Genomic DNA, 14,839 nt, shown 5'->3' on the forward strand with positions numbered 1-14,839 from the left:
GGCCTTCCCTTGAAGTACAGTATTTATGTTATGTAAAGATAACAGGATAATACCCCATGTTGTTTAAGTAAAGATAACAGGATAATACCCCATGTTGTTTAGGTAAAGATAACAGGATAATACCCCATGTTGTTTAGGTAAAGATAACAGGATAATACCCCATGTTGTTTAGGTAAAGATAACAGAATAATACCCCATGTTGTCTGAGTAGAGATAATGGAATAATACCCAATGTTGTCTGAGTAGAGATAATGGAATAATACCCCATGTTGTCTTGGTAGACATAACAGAATAGTACCCCATGTTGTTTAGGGAAACACAATATAACATAACAGAATAATGCCCCATGTTGTTTAGGGAAACACATTATAACATAACAGAATAATGCCCCATGTTTAGGGAAACACAATAGAACATAACAGAATAATGCCCCATGTTGTTTAGGGAAACACAATAGAACATAACAGAATAATGCCCCGTGTTGTTTAGGGAAACACAATAAAACATAACAGAATAATGCCCCGTGTTGTTTAGGGAAACACAATAGAACATAACAGAATAATGCCCCATGTTGTTTAGGGAAACACAATAGAACATAACAGAATAATGCCCCGTGTTGTTTAGGGAAACACAACAGAACATAACAGAAAATCCACCTGTTGTTTAGGGAAACAGCAGAACATAACAGAATAATACCCCATGTTGTTTAGGGAAACACAACACAACATAACAGAATAATACCCCGTGTTGTTTAGGGAAACACAACACAACATAACAGAATAATGCCCCTTGTTGTTTAGGGAAACACAATAGAACATAACAGAATAATACCCCATGTTTAGGGAAACACAACAGAACATAGCAGAATAATGCTCTGTGTTGTTTAGGGAAACACAATAGAACATAACAGAATAATGCCCCGTGTTGTTTAGGGAAACACAATAGAACATAACAGAATAATGCCCCGTGTTGTTTAGGGAAACACAACATAACAGAATAATGCCCCATGTTTAGGGAAACACAATAGAACATAACAGAATAATGCCCCATGTTTAGGGAAACACAATAGAACATAACAGAATAATGCCCCATGTTTAGGGAAACACAACAGAACATAACAGAATAATGCCCCATGTTTAGGGAAACACAACACAACATAACAGAATAATACCCCGTGTTGTTTAGGGAAACACAACACAACATAACAGAATAATGCCCCGTGTTGTTTAGGGAAACACAATAGAACATAACAGAATAATACCCCGTGTTGTTTAGGGAAACACAATAGAACATAACAGAATAATGCCCCGTGTTGTTTAGGGAAACACAATAGAACATAACAGAATAATGCCCCATGTTTAGGGAAACACAACAGAACATAACAGAATAATGCCCCGTGTTGTTTAGGGAAACACAACAGAACATAACAGAATAATACCCCATGTTGTTTAGGGAAACACAACAGAACATAACAGAATAATGCCCCATGTTTAGGGAAACACAACAGAACATAACAGAATAATGCCCCATGTTGTTTAGGGAAACACAACAGAACATAACAGAATAATGCCCCATGTTTAGGGAAACACAACAGAACATAACAGAATAATACCCCATGTTGTTTAGGGAAACACAACAGAACATAACAGAATAATGCCCCATGTTTAGGGAAACACAACAGAACATAACAGAATAATGCCCCATGCTGTGCAGGTCCACTGAACGTGACTGACCTGCTCTCCTTCGTGGACGACAACCAGGTCTCTGAGTTCTTCCAAGCGGCTGACCAGGGCGACCTTGAAAAAGTGAAAAGCTTCTTGGCCAAAAACAAGGCCAAGGTCAGTTCTCTTGACCCTCCCCCTTCACGCCCTCACCTTCCACCTTTCACCCTTCACCCTTCACCTCTCACCCTTCACCTGTCACCTTTCACCCTTCACCTCTCACCTTTCACCCTTCACCTCTCTTAACTTTTACTGTTCACCTTTCACCTTTCACCTCTCTCCTTTCACCTCTGACCTCTCACCTCACCTGCCCTCAAGACTGCCCAAACACTATGTTCAGCAAATTGTTTTTGACTCTGAGTGGATGAAACCTTGCCTGCACAAAAAAGAAGCTTCACAAGTCACCACGAACATTAAATGTTCTTTATTTTATTTTATCTTTAAAAATGTTAGGTTTTTTATTTTATACTTTATACATTCATTTGTTTCTCTTGTAAGCACTTTGATTCGTCTTTGCACAAGATTCAGCACTATATGAATACCATTATTATAATTATTATTATGATTATTGTTCAGTTGATGACTTCTCTTGTACGAAGTCCACTTAGTAATTTCCTTTAATTGTACTTATGTATATATCATCAGATATTCATCTTTGATTCCATCCCCCATCTCCCCCATCTCCTCCATCTCCCCCATCTCCTCCATCTCCCCCATCTCTTCCATCTCCTCCATCTCCCACATCTCCCCCATCTCCCCCATCTCCTCCATCTCCTCCATCTCCCCCATCTCTTCCATCTCCCCCATCTCCCCCATCTCTTCCATCTCCTCCATCTCCCCCATCTCCTCCATCTCCCCCATCTCTTCCATCTCCTCCATCTCCTCCATCTCCCCCATCTCCATCTCCCCCATCTCCTCCCCTCCATCTCCCCCATCTCCCCCATCTCCCCCCCTCCATCTCCTCCCCTCCATCTCCTCCCCTCCATCTCCCCCATCTCCTCCATCTCCTCCATCACCCCCATCTCCCCCATCTCTTCCATCTCCCCCATCTCCTCCATCTCCCCCATCTCCTCCATCTCCTCCATCTCCCCCATCTCCCCCATCTCCTCCATCTTCTCTATTTCCCCAAGCTCACCATACAGTGGTTTCTCCAGTTTTACAGTTATGCATGCGTGTGAATGACTGGTGCGAAATTGCTTTGATTTTTCTATGCACACGATTCAGCGCTATATAAATACCATTATCATCATCATCAGTAGTGACCGGTGTGGTGAAAGTGGTCCCTCAAGTCACAGCTGTGTGGAAGACAGTAGTGACCGGTGTGGTGAAAGTGGTCCCTCAAGTCACAGCTGTGTGGAAGACAGCAGTGACCGGTGTGGTGAAAGTGGTCCCTCAAGTCACAGCTGTGTGGAAGACAGTAGTGACCGGTGTGGTGAAAGTGGTCCTTCAAGTCACAGCTGTGTGGAAGACAGTAGTGACCAGTGTGGTGAAAGTGGTCCCTCAAGTCACAGCTATGTGGAAGACAGCAGTGAATAGTGTGGTGAAAGTGGTCCCTCAAGTCACAGCTGTGTGGAAGACAGTAGTGACCGGTGTGGTGAAAGTGGTCCCTCAAGTCACAGCTGTGTGGAAGACAGTAGTGACCGGTGTGGTGAAAGTGGTCCCTCAAGTCACAGCTGTGTGGAAGACAGTAGTGACCGGTGTGGTGAAAGTGGTCCCTCAAGTCACAGCTGTGTGGAAGACAGTAGTGACCGGTGTGGTCAAAGTGGTCCCTCAAGTCACAGCTATGTGGAAGACAGTAGTGACCGGTGTGGTGAAAGTGGTCCCTCAAGTCACAGCTATGTGGAAGACAGTAGTGAATAGTGTGGTGAAAGTGGTCCCTCAAGTCACAGCTGTGTGGAAGACAGTAGTGACCGGTGTGGTCAAAGTGGTCCCTCAAGTCACAGCTGTGTCGAAGACAGGAATAAATGTGGTACTTTCACTCCACAGTCGCAGAGGAGAAAAGATTAAACCGTAAGAAAGTGTAGGGCTACCTACCTGGCTTTCTTCCTGAAATTAACAATAGCAGTGTGTGTGTGTGTGTGTGTGTCTGTGTGTGTCTGTGTGTGTCTGTGTGCCTGTGTGTGTAAGTGTATGTGTACATTTAGTTTATGTGTGTGTGTGTGTGTGTAGTAGTAGTAGTAGTAGTAGTAGTCTTCAGTGTAACGTCTTCCACTTTAAGTGATATTAGACAGGGGGAAAAAAATTTTTTAAAAAGGGGGGGGGGGAGGGGCGGGGGTCGTGGGAGTGTAGGGCGGGGTTGGGTGGTGGGAACAGTATTGGGCAGAGGGTGAAGAATGGTGTGCGTGTATGTGTGCGTGTGGTTGGGAAAGATATTAAGCATTGGAAAAAGTAAAACATTAAAAGGTGAGACATAGGCATAATATAGAAGGAAACGCTAACATCAAACAACTGTAACAACTATAACAAATGTCCAAATGGACTATGCAGCAAACCTTCTGCAATTGTCAATTCTGCTGACAGTCAGGTGTGTGTTTTGGTGACAGTCAGGTGTGTGTTTTGACAGTCAGGTGTGTATTGTGACAGGTGTGTGTTTTGACAGTCAGGTGTGTGTTTTGCTGACAGTCAGGTGTGTGTTTTGACAGTCAGGTGTGTGTTTTGCTGACAGTCATGTGTGTGTTTTGCTGACAGTCATGTGTAAAGCTGACAGTCAGGTGTGTGTTTTGACAGTCAGGTGTGTGTTTTGCTGACAGTCAGGTGTGTGTTTTGCTGACAGTCAGGTGTAAAGCTGACAGTCAGGTGTGTGTTTTGACAGTCAGGTGTGTGTTTTGCTGACAGTCATGTGTGTATTTTGCTGATAGTCAGGTGTGTGTTTTGCTGACAGTCAGGTGTAAAGCTGACAGTCAGGTGTGTGTTTTGACAGTCAGGTGTATGTTTTGCTGACAGTCAGGTGTGTGTTTTGACAGTCAGGTGTGTGTTTTGCTGATAGTTAGGTGTATGTTTTGACAGTGAGGTGTATGTTTTGACAGTCAGGTGTGTGTTTTGCTGACAGTCAGGTGTGTGTTTTGACAGTCAGGTGTGTGTTTTGTTGACAGTCAGGTGTGTGTTTTGACAGTCAGGTGTGTGTTTTGTTGACAGTGAGGTGTGTGTTTTGACAGTCAGGTGTGTGTTTTGCTGACAGTGAGGTGTGTTTTGTTGACAGTGAGGTGTGTGTTTTGACAGTCAGGTGTGTGTTTTGACAGTCAGGTGTGTGTTTTGCTGACAGTCAGGTGTGTGTTTTGACAGTCAGGTGTGTGCTTTGTTGACAGTCAGGTGTGTGTTTTGACAGTCAGGTGTGTGTTTTGACAGTGAGGTGTGTGTTTTGACAGTCAGGTGTGTGTTTTGACAGTCAGGTGTGTGTTTTGCTGACAGTCAGGTGTGTGCTTTGTTGACAGTCAGGTGTGTGTTTTGACAGTCAGGTGTATGTTTTGACAGTCAGGTGTGTGCTTTGTTGACAGTCAGGTGTGTGTTTTGACAGTCAGGTGTATGTTTTGACAGTCAGGTGTGTGCTTTGTTGACAGTCAGGTGTGTGTTTTGACAGTCAGGTGTGTGTTTTGCTGACAGTGAGGTGTGTTTTGTTGACAGTGAGGTGTGTGTTTTGACAGTCAGGTGTGTGTTTTGACAGTCAGGTGTGTGTTTTGACAGTCAGGTGTGTGTTTTGTTGACAGTCAGGTGTGTGTTTTGACAGTCAGGTGTTTTGACAGTCAGGTGTGTGTTTTGCTGACAGTGAGGTGTGTTTTGTTGACAGTGAGGTGTGTGTTTTGACAGTGAGGTGTGTGTTTTGACAGTCAGGTGTGTGTTTTGACAGTCAGGTGTGTGTTTTGCTGACAGTCAGGTGTGTGTTTTGACAGTCAGGTGTGTGTCGTGACAGACAGGTGTGTGTCGTGACAGTCAGGTGTGTGTTTTGACAGTCAGGTGTGTGTCGTGACAGTCAGGTGTGTGTTTTGACAGTCAGGTGTGTGTTTTGACAGTCAGGTGTGTGTCGTGACAGTCAGGTGTGTGTTTTGACAGTCAGGTGTGTGTTTTGACAGTCAGGTGTGTGTTTTGTTGACAGTCAGGTGTGTGTTTTGACAGTCAGGTGTGTGTTTTGACAGTCAGGTGTGTGTCGTGACAGTCAGGTGTGTGTCGTGACAGTCAGGTGTGTGTTTTGACAGTCAGGTGTGTGTTTTGACAGTCAGGTGTGTGTCGTGACAGTCAGGTGTGTGTTTTGACAGTCAGGTGTGTGTTTTCAGATCAATGTACGAGTGAAGGGCAATGCGGCACTACACGTGGCGTGTCACCATGGCAACATGGATGTCTTGCGATACCTGTTGGACAATGGTGCTGATATTAACATCGTTGACGACGAAGGAGACACGCCGCTGCACTACGCTGTCGATGGGTTTGTTATAGGATGATTAATCATGATAATTGTTATGATTTTAAAAGGTAAATGATAAATAAAAACTAAATTAAAACATGAATGACGATGATGGCGACACACCACTGCGCTATACTATCGATGAGTTCGTCATGGGATGAATAATTGTCATAACTGCAATAATTTTCAAAATAACTGCTACTAGCACTACTACTACTTCTACTCTTGCTACTGCTACTAATAATAGAAATAATGATTATGATAGTTGTAAGAAGAAGAATAACAACAACAACAACAATAATGATGGTGACAATGATGATAGTAACAGTGATAATAGTAATCATGATAATGATGACAATAACAGTAATAGTACATTTATGCAGTGCATTCAGATTTCTCAAAGCAGTTTACAATGACATGTCAGTCAGATACAAAACAAGCAAGAACACACACACACACACTCACACACTCATACACATTTAACAAATTCATATAAATCCATAAAATAAAATGAATATTCAGCTCAGATGTCACTTAAAGATCTCCACACCCTCAAATATGGTTGCAGCACATGAAAAAAATTTTATATATATATAAGGAAAACATGGATAATTTCATTCCATGCTTTTGTGATTCCCATGACAATTTGTGGGTTGTATGATTTAGCCAGTGACGATGGCTGTATGATTTAGTAAGTGAGGATGATGGCTGTATGATTTAGCAATTGAGGAGGATGGCTGTATGATTTAGTAAGTGAGGATGATGGCTGTATGATTTAGCAATTGAGGACAGCCAGTGAGGATGATGGCTATATGATTTAGCCAGTGAGGACAGCAGATGGTTGTATGATTTAGATGGCTGTATAATTTAGTCAATGAGGATGGTTGTATTTTTTTTAGCCACCAGTGAGGATGTTGTGTGATTTAGCCAGGATGCTGTGTGATTTAGTAACCAGGATGCTGTGTGATTTAGCCAGGATGCTGTGTGATTTAGCCAGTGAGGATGCTGTGTGATTTAGCCAGGATGCTGTGTGATTTAGCCAGTGAGGATGTTGTGTGATTTAGCCAGGATGCTTGCTGTGTGATTTAGCCAGGATGCTTGCTGTGTGATTTAGCCAGTGAGAATGTTGTGTGATTTAGCCAGGATGCTTGCTGTGTGATTTAGCCAGGATGCTTGCTGTGTGATTTATAGCCAGTGAGAATGTTGTGTGATTTAGCCAGGATGCTTGCTGTGTGATTTAACCAGGATGCTGTGTGATTTAGCCAGTGAGGATGTTGTGTGATTTAGCCAGTGAGGATGCTTTGTGATTTAGCCAGGATGCTTGCTGTGTGATTTAGCCAGGATGCTTGCTGTGTGATTTATAGCCAGTGAGAATGTTGTGTGATTTAGCCAGGATGCTTGCTGTGTGATTTAACCAGGATGCTGTGTGATTTAGCCAGTGAGGATGCTTTGTGATTTAGCCAGTGAGGATGCTGTGTGATTTAGCCAGGATACTGTGTGATTTAGCCAGTGAGGATGCTGTGTGATTTAGCCAGTGAGGATGTTGTGTGATTTAGCCAGTGAGGATGCTGTGTGATTTAGCCAGGATACTGTGTGATTTAGCCAGTGAGGATGCTTTGTGATTTAGCCAGTGAGGATGCTGTGTGATTTAGCCAGGATACTGTGTGATTTAGCCAGGATGCTGTGTGATTTAGCCAGTGAGGATGTTGTGTGATTTAGCCAGTGAGGATGCTGTGTGATTTAGCCAGTGAGGATGCTGTGTGATTTAGCCAGGATGCTGTGTGATTTAGCCAGTGAGGATGCTGTGTGATTTAGCCAGGATACTGTGTGATTTAGCCAGGATGCTGTGTGATTTAGCCAGTGAGGATGCTGTGTGGTTTAGCAAGTGAGGATGCTGTGTGATTTAGCAAGTGAGGATGCTGTGTGATTTAGCCAGGATGCTGTGTGATTTAGCCAGGATGCTTGCTGTGTTATTTAGCAAGTGAGGATGCTGTGTGATTTAGCCAGGATGCTGTGTGATTTAGCCAGGATGCTTGCTGTGTGATTTAGCCAGTGAGGATGCGGTGTGATTAACCAGTGACGATGGCTGTGACTTTCAGTGAACAAAAAGAGGTCATAGAGGAGCTGTGCAAGAGAGGAGCCAATCAGAACGCCCGTAACAAGAAGGGCATGGCGCCACTGCATATGGCTGTTGACCAAGACCTGGTGGACTGTGTGCAAGTTTTGGTCAGCCGGGGAGCTGACGTCAATGTGCAGGTCAGTGATGGTGATGGTGGTGATGGTGATGGTGGTGGTGATGGTGATGGTGGTGGTGATGGTGATGGTGGTGATGATGGTGGTGGTGGTGGTGGTGGTGGTGATGATGGTGGTGGTTGTGATGGTGGTGGTGGTGGTGATGGTGGTGATGGTGATGGTGGTGGTGGTGATGATGGTGGTGGTTGTGATGGTGATGGTGATGGTGGTGACGGTGGTGATGATGGTGGTGGTGGTGGTGGTGACGGTGGTGATGATGGTGGTGGTGATGGTGGTGATGATGGTGGTGGTGGTGATGATGGTGGTGGTGGTGATGATGGTGATGGTGGTGGTGATGATGATGGTGGTGATGATGGTGATGGTGGTGATGATGGTGGTGGTGGTGGTGGTGGTAGTGATGATGGTGGTGATGGTGGTGGTGATGATGATGGTGATGATGGTAGTGGTGGTGATGATGGTGGTGGTGGTGATGGTGGTGGTGATGGTGGTGACGGTGATGGTGGTGACGGTGATGGTGGTGACGGTGATGATGGTGGTGGTGGTGATGGTGACGGTGGTTATGGTGGTGGTGATGATGATGATGGTGGTGGTTGTGGTGATGATGGTGAAGATGATGCTGGTGGTGATGATGGTGATGGTGGTGGTGATGATGGTGGTGATGATGGTGGTGGTGGTGATGATGGTGGTGATGATGGTGGTGGTGGTGATGGTGATGGTGGTGATGATGGTGGTGATGATGGTGGTGGTGGTGATGATGGTGATGGTGGTGGTGATGATGGTGGTGGTGATGATGGTGGTGATGATGGTGGTGGTGGTGATGATGGTGATGGTGGTGATGATGGTGGTGATGATGGTGGTGATGATGGTGGTGGTGGTGATGATGGTGGTGATGATGGTGGTGGTGGTGATGGTTGTGTGGTGATGCTGGTGGTGATGATGGTGGTGGTGAGTGTAGGTGATGGTGATGTTGGTGTGATGATGGTGGTGCTGATGGTGGTGGGGTGATGATGTGTGATGATGGTGGTGATGATGGTGATGGTGGTGATGATGGTGATGATGGTGGTGATGATGGTGGTGATGGTGATGTGGTGGATGATGGTGGTGATGATGGTGGTGGTGGTGATGATGGTGGTGATGATGGTGGTGATGGTGGTGTGATGGATGGTGGGTGGTGGTGATGATGGTGGTGATGATGGTGGTGGTGTGATGATGGTGGTGATGATGGTGGTGGTGGTGGTGATGGTGGTGTGATGGTGGATGTTGGTGATGATGGTGGTGATGATGGTGGTGATGATGGTGTGATGATGGTGGTGGTGTGATGATGGTGGTGATGATGGTGGTGGTGGTTGTATGGTGGTGATGGTGGTGGATGTGGTGGTGGTGGTGATGATGGTGGTGGTGGTGGTGGTGATGATGGTGGTGTGGTGGTGATGATGGTGTGGTGGTGATGATGGGATGATGGTGGTGATGATGGGGTGGTGGTGGTGATGGTGGTGGTGTGATGGTGGTGGTGGTGGATGATGGTGTGTGTGGTGGTGATGGTGGTGATGGTGGTGGTGATGATGGTGGTGAGGTGATGTGGTGGTGGTGGTGATGATGGGTGTGTGTGATGATGGTGATGGTGGTGATGATGGTGGTGTTGATGGTGGTGATTGAGGTGGTGATGATGGTGTGTGGGTGATGATGGTGGATGGAGTTGGTGGTTGATGATGGTGGGTGATGTGGTGATGGTGGTGGATGATGGTGGTGAGTGGTGTGATGGTGGTGTGTGGTGATGGGTGTGATGATGGTGGTGGTGATGGGTGGTGATGATGGGTGATGGTGTGATGGTGGTGGTATGTGAGATGGTGATGGTGAGGTGGTGATGATGGTGGTGGTGACGGTGATGATGATGGTGGAGGTGATGGTGGTGATGATGGTGGTGGTGGTGATGGTGATGATGATGGTGGTGGTGACGGTGGTGATGATGTGGTGGTGGTGATGGTGATGACGGTGATGGGGTGATGGTGATGGTGGTGATGATGGTGGTGGTGGTGATGGTGATGACGGTGATGGTGGTGATGGTGATGGTGGTGATGATGGTGGTGGTGGTGGTGGTGGTGATAATGGTGGTGATGATGGTGGTGATGGTGGTGGTAGTGATGGTGATAACGGTGATGGGGGTGACGGTGATGGTGGTGGTTGTGGTGATGATGGTGGTGGTGGTGGTGATGATGATGATGATGGTGATGATCATGATCATGATGACGACGATGAAGATGAAGATGAGTGTGATGATGATGATGAAGATTACAGCAATGACAGTGACAAAAGATGAACACGGTGACACTGACACAGACATTGATGATGACGATGACGATGATGATGATGATGACAGGACAACCACATGGACACACCCATGCACGACGCCGTCAAGAACAACTACACGGCCATCGTCAAGGAACTGTTGGACTGTGATACACTGGACCCCCACCGCCTCAACCGTGACAAGCTGAACGTCATGCATGTGGCCGTCATCAGTGGACAGCAACGGTCAGTGTGTGGGGGGGTTGGGAGGGTGAGGGTGTGGGGGGTATGGGGTGAGAGAGTGAGTGAGAGAGAGTGGGAGAGAGTGAGAGTGAGAGAAGGAGAGAGTGAGAGAGAGAGCACAACACACCGCAATACAACACAACACAGCACAACACAACACCACCCCACACCACCCACCCCACAACACACCACCACACCACACACTCCACCACACACCACCCCACCACACCCCACACCCCACCCCCACCACACCCCCCCACCACACCCCACACCCCACCACACACCCCACCCCACCTCACCACACCCCACCACACCACACACACCACCACCACACCACACACCACACCACACCCCTCACCGCACACCCCACCACAACCCACCCCACACCCCACCACACCACACCACACCACACACCACACCACACCACACCACACCACACCACACCACACCACACCACACCACACCACACCACACCCCACCCCACCACACCACACCACACACCACACCACACCACACCACACCACACCCCACACCACACCACACCACACCACACCACACCACACCACACACCACACCACACCACACCACACCACACCACACCACACCACACCACACCACACCTTTAATTCTTCTTCGTTCGTGGGCTGCAACTCCTGTATGTACACGAGTGGGCTTTTACATGTTTGATCGTTTTTACCCCGCCATACAGGCAGCCATACTCCGTTTTCGGGTGGTGTGCATGTTGGGTATGTTCTTGTTTCCATATCCCACCGAACACTGACATGGATTACAGGATCTTTAACGTGCGTATTTGACCTGCTTGCATATACACACGAAGGGGGGTTCAGGCACTAGCAGGTCTGCACATAATTATGTTGACCTGGGAGATCGGAAAAATCCCCACCCTTTTACCCACCAGTCGCCGTTACCGAGATTCGAACCCGGGACCCTCAGATTGAAAGTGCAACGCTTTGACCACTCGGCTATTGCGCCCGTCACGCCTTCAATGAAGGGCAGGGTGAGGTAAAAGGTGTGTGTGTGTGTGTGTGTGTGCAGTGTGGTGGAGAGACTGATCAGCCGTGACCTCAGTCGCCGCCTGGTGGTGGCGGTGGGAGGGGCAGACGAGTGGTCCCCCCTTCACCTCGCCGCCATGAACGGCCGCACCGCCATCGCCGGCATCCTCGTCAAGAAGGTCCGTCCGTCCGTCCGTCCGTCCGTCTGGCTGGCTGTCTGTATGTCTCGGTGGCTGTGTGTGTGGCTGTGTGTGTGTCTGTTTGTGTGTCAGTGTATCTGTGTGTGTGGCTGTGTGTCTTTGTGGGTATTTGGCTGTTTGGCCATGTGTCTGTGCTGTTTATGTGCCACGTGTCTGTTTGGCTGTTAATGTGGCTGTTTGGCCATGTGGCTGTTTGGCTGTTTTATGTGGCTGTTTGGCCACGTGTCTGCTGTTTATGTGGCTGTTTGGCCATGTGTCTGTTTGGCTGTTTATGTGTCACGCGTCTGGCTGTTTATGTGGCTGTTTGGCCATGTGTCTGTTTGGCTGTTTATGTGGCTGTTTGGCCACGTGTCTGTTTGGCTGTTTATGTGGCTGTTTGGCCATGTGTCTGTTTGGCTTTTTATATGGCTGTTTGGCCATGTGTCTGTCTGGCTGTTTATGTGGCTGTTTGGCCATGTGTCTGTCTGGCTGTTTATGTGGCTGTTTGGCCATGTGTCTGTCTGGCTGTTTATGTGGCTGTTTGGCTGTTTGTTGCTGCGTGTCTGTGTGTCTTGTTTTTGTCTGGGTGTCTGTTCGGCTGTTTCTCTCTGCGTATGCTTTGCAATGTGTCACTTTCACTGTTTGGCTGTTTGGCTGTCTAGCTATGTGTTGATGGCTGTTTGGCTGTGTGTCTGTGGCTGTGTCTGTGGCTGTGTGTCTGTTTGGCTGTGTGTCTTTGTGGCTGTTTGTCTGGCTGTGTGACTGTCTATGTGGTTGTTTGTCTGTGTGAACGTGTGTGTGTTTGACTGTTTGCCAATGTGTCAGCATCAAGCAGAAACGGCTTCAGAGTGCCCAAGAGCTGTAGCACTATGAAGCATCTTTCTGGCTGGAGAGAGAGAGAGAGAGAGAGAGAGAGAGATGGAGGACTGAATGCTGCAGAAGAAATCATGAACAGCAAAAACATTGCTGCATTACCATAGATAATCGTGTGTGTGTGTGTGTGTGTGTGTGTGTGTGAATAGAAAATGTGTTCGTCCGAAACTGATGTTGCCAAACAGATACATTCTTATATTCCGACTTCAACATTGAAGAATAGATGGGTGGAAATGATAAATATTGCCGTGCGTGTTTATGAATGTTGAAACAAAGCAGGAGCAGATCTTTTTAAATTAAAAAAAAAAAGTTGAGAATAAAACCACCACCAAGAAAACTGTCACTGGAGTGAACTTTTTCCCGCAATGGGTGAAGTGGAGAAGTGTGTTCGTGCGAAACGAGGTGTGTTGGTGCAGATCATTTTTCTCAGAACAGATAAGAACATGTGGTACGTCACAGTGTGAACGACAAGCACGTGTACATTTTACAGTGCAGTTGTACCTGTCGCTTTCCAAAGGTACATCTGCACTTTACATTAAAGTGCGCCGTGCACTGAAGGAGTACATGGGCGGGTGTGTGTGTACCCAGGGCGGGGTGGAGGTCAACACAGTGGACAAGAACAACCGGACGGCTCTGCACTACGCCGTGCAGTCCTGTGAGAACACCATCATTGACCTGCTGCTGGGCAGAGGTAGGTCACTGACACTGACACACTGACAGTGACACTGACACACTGACAGTGACACATGCACTGACACACACTGACAGTGACACACTGACAGCCACACACACAACCAACGACACGCTGACAGTGACACACTGACATACTGACACTGACACACTGACAGTCACACACACACACACACACACACACACACACACACACACACACACACACACACACACACACACAAACACTTACAGTGACACACTGATAGCCACACACACACACACACACACACACACACACACACACACACAACGTAATGCAGTCCTGAAAGAACACCATCATTGTCCTCCTGCTGGGCAGAGGTAGGTCACTGACACTGACACACTGACAGTGACACTGACACACTGACTCTCACAGTGACACACACACACACACTGACAGCTGGCTACTCACACGGCTGTTTTGTCACCCTGTCAGACAGCAGTGTGATGACATCATGTCTGTTTGCTGTGTGGTGACGTCATGTCTGTTGCTGTGTTATGACGTCATGTCTGTTGCAGTGTTGTGTCATGTCTGTTGCTGTGTTATGACGTCATATCTGTTGCTGTGTAATGATGTCATGTCTGTTGCTGTGTGATGACATCATGTCTGTTGCTGTGTTACGACATCATCTCTGTTACTATGATGAAGATGATAATGACATACTGTCTGGTGCTGTTTGATGACATCATGTCTGTTGCTGTGATGAAGATGATAATAAACATCATGTCTGTTGCTGTGTGATGACGTCATGTCTGTTGATGTGGTGCAGATGATAATGACATCATGTCTGTTGCTGTGTAATGACATCATGTCTGTTGCTGTGACACAGATGATAATGACATCATGTCTGTTGCTGTGACACAGATGATAATGACGTCATGTCTGTTGCTGTGATACAGATGATAATGACATCATGTCTGTTGCTGTGGTGCAGATGATAATGACGTCATGTCTGTTGCTGTGATGAAGATGATAATGACGTCATGTCTGTTGCTGTGACACAGATGATAATGACATCATGTCTGTTGCTGTGACGCAGATGATAATGACATCATGTCTGTTGCTGTGACACAGATGATAATGACATCATGTCTGTTGCTGTGATACAGATGATAATGACATCATGTCTGTTGTTGTGATGCAGATGATAATGACGTCATGTC

At 46.8% G+C, this 14,839-nt stretch overlaps 1 protein-coding gene across 4 annotated transcripts in view; it reads left to right on the forward strand.

Annotated features, from left to right (window-relative positions):
• The window catches only part of LOC143302114 (E3 ubiquitin-protein ligase mind-bomb-like), a 54,107-nt gene that overhangs the window by 30,461 nt on the left and 8,807 nt on the right, over positions 1-14,839 (forward strand). For all 4 annotated transcript variants that reach the window (XM_076616650.1, XM_076616652.1, XM_076616651.1 and 1 more), the window contains 6 exons: positions 1,714-1,838; positions 5,990-6,138; positions 8,217-8,373; positions 10,748-10,902; positions 11,956-12,091; positions 13,553-13,655. In XM_076616650.1, coding sequence (XP_076472765.1) covers positions 1,714-1,838; positions 5,990-6,138; positions 8,217-8,373; positions 10,748-10,902; positions 11,956-12,091; positions 13,553-13,655 — 825 coding nt within the window. The remainder of the gene's footprint in view (positions 1-1,713; positions 1,839-5,989; positions 6,139-8,216; positions 8,374-10,747; positions 10,903-11,955; positions 12,092-13,552; positions 13,656-14,839) is intronic.

Source organism: Babylonia areolata, chromosome 28 (genome assembly GCF_041734735.1).
Source record: "Babylonia areolata isolate BAREFJ2019XMU chromosome 28, ASM4173473v1, whole genome shotgun sequence".
NCBI classification, from domain to species: domain Eukaryota; kingdom Metazoa; phylum Mollusca; class Gastropoda; order Neogastropoda; family Buccinidae; genus Babylonia; species Babylonia areolata.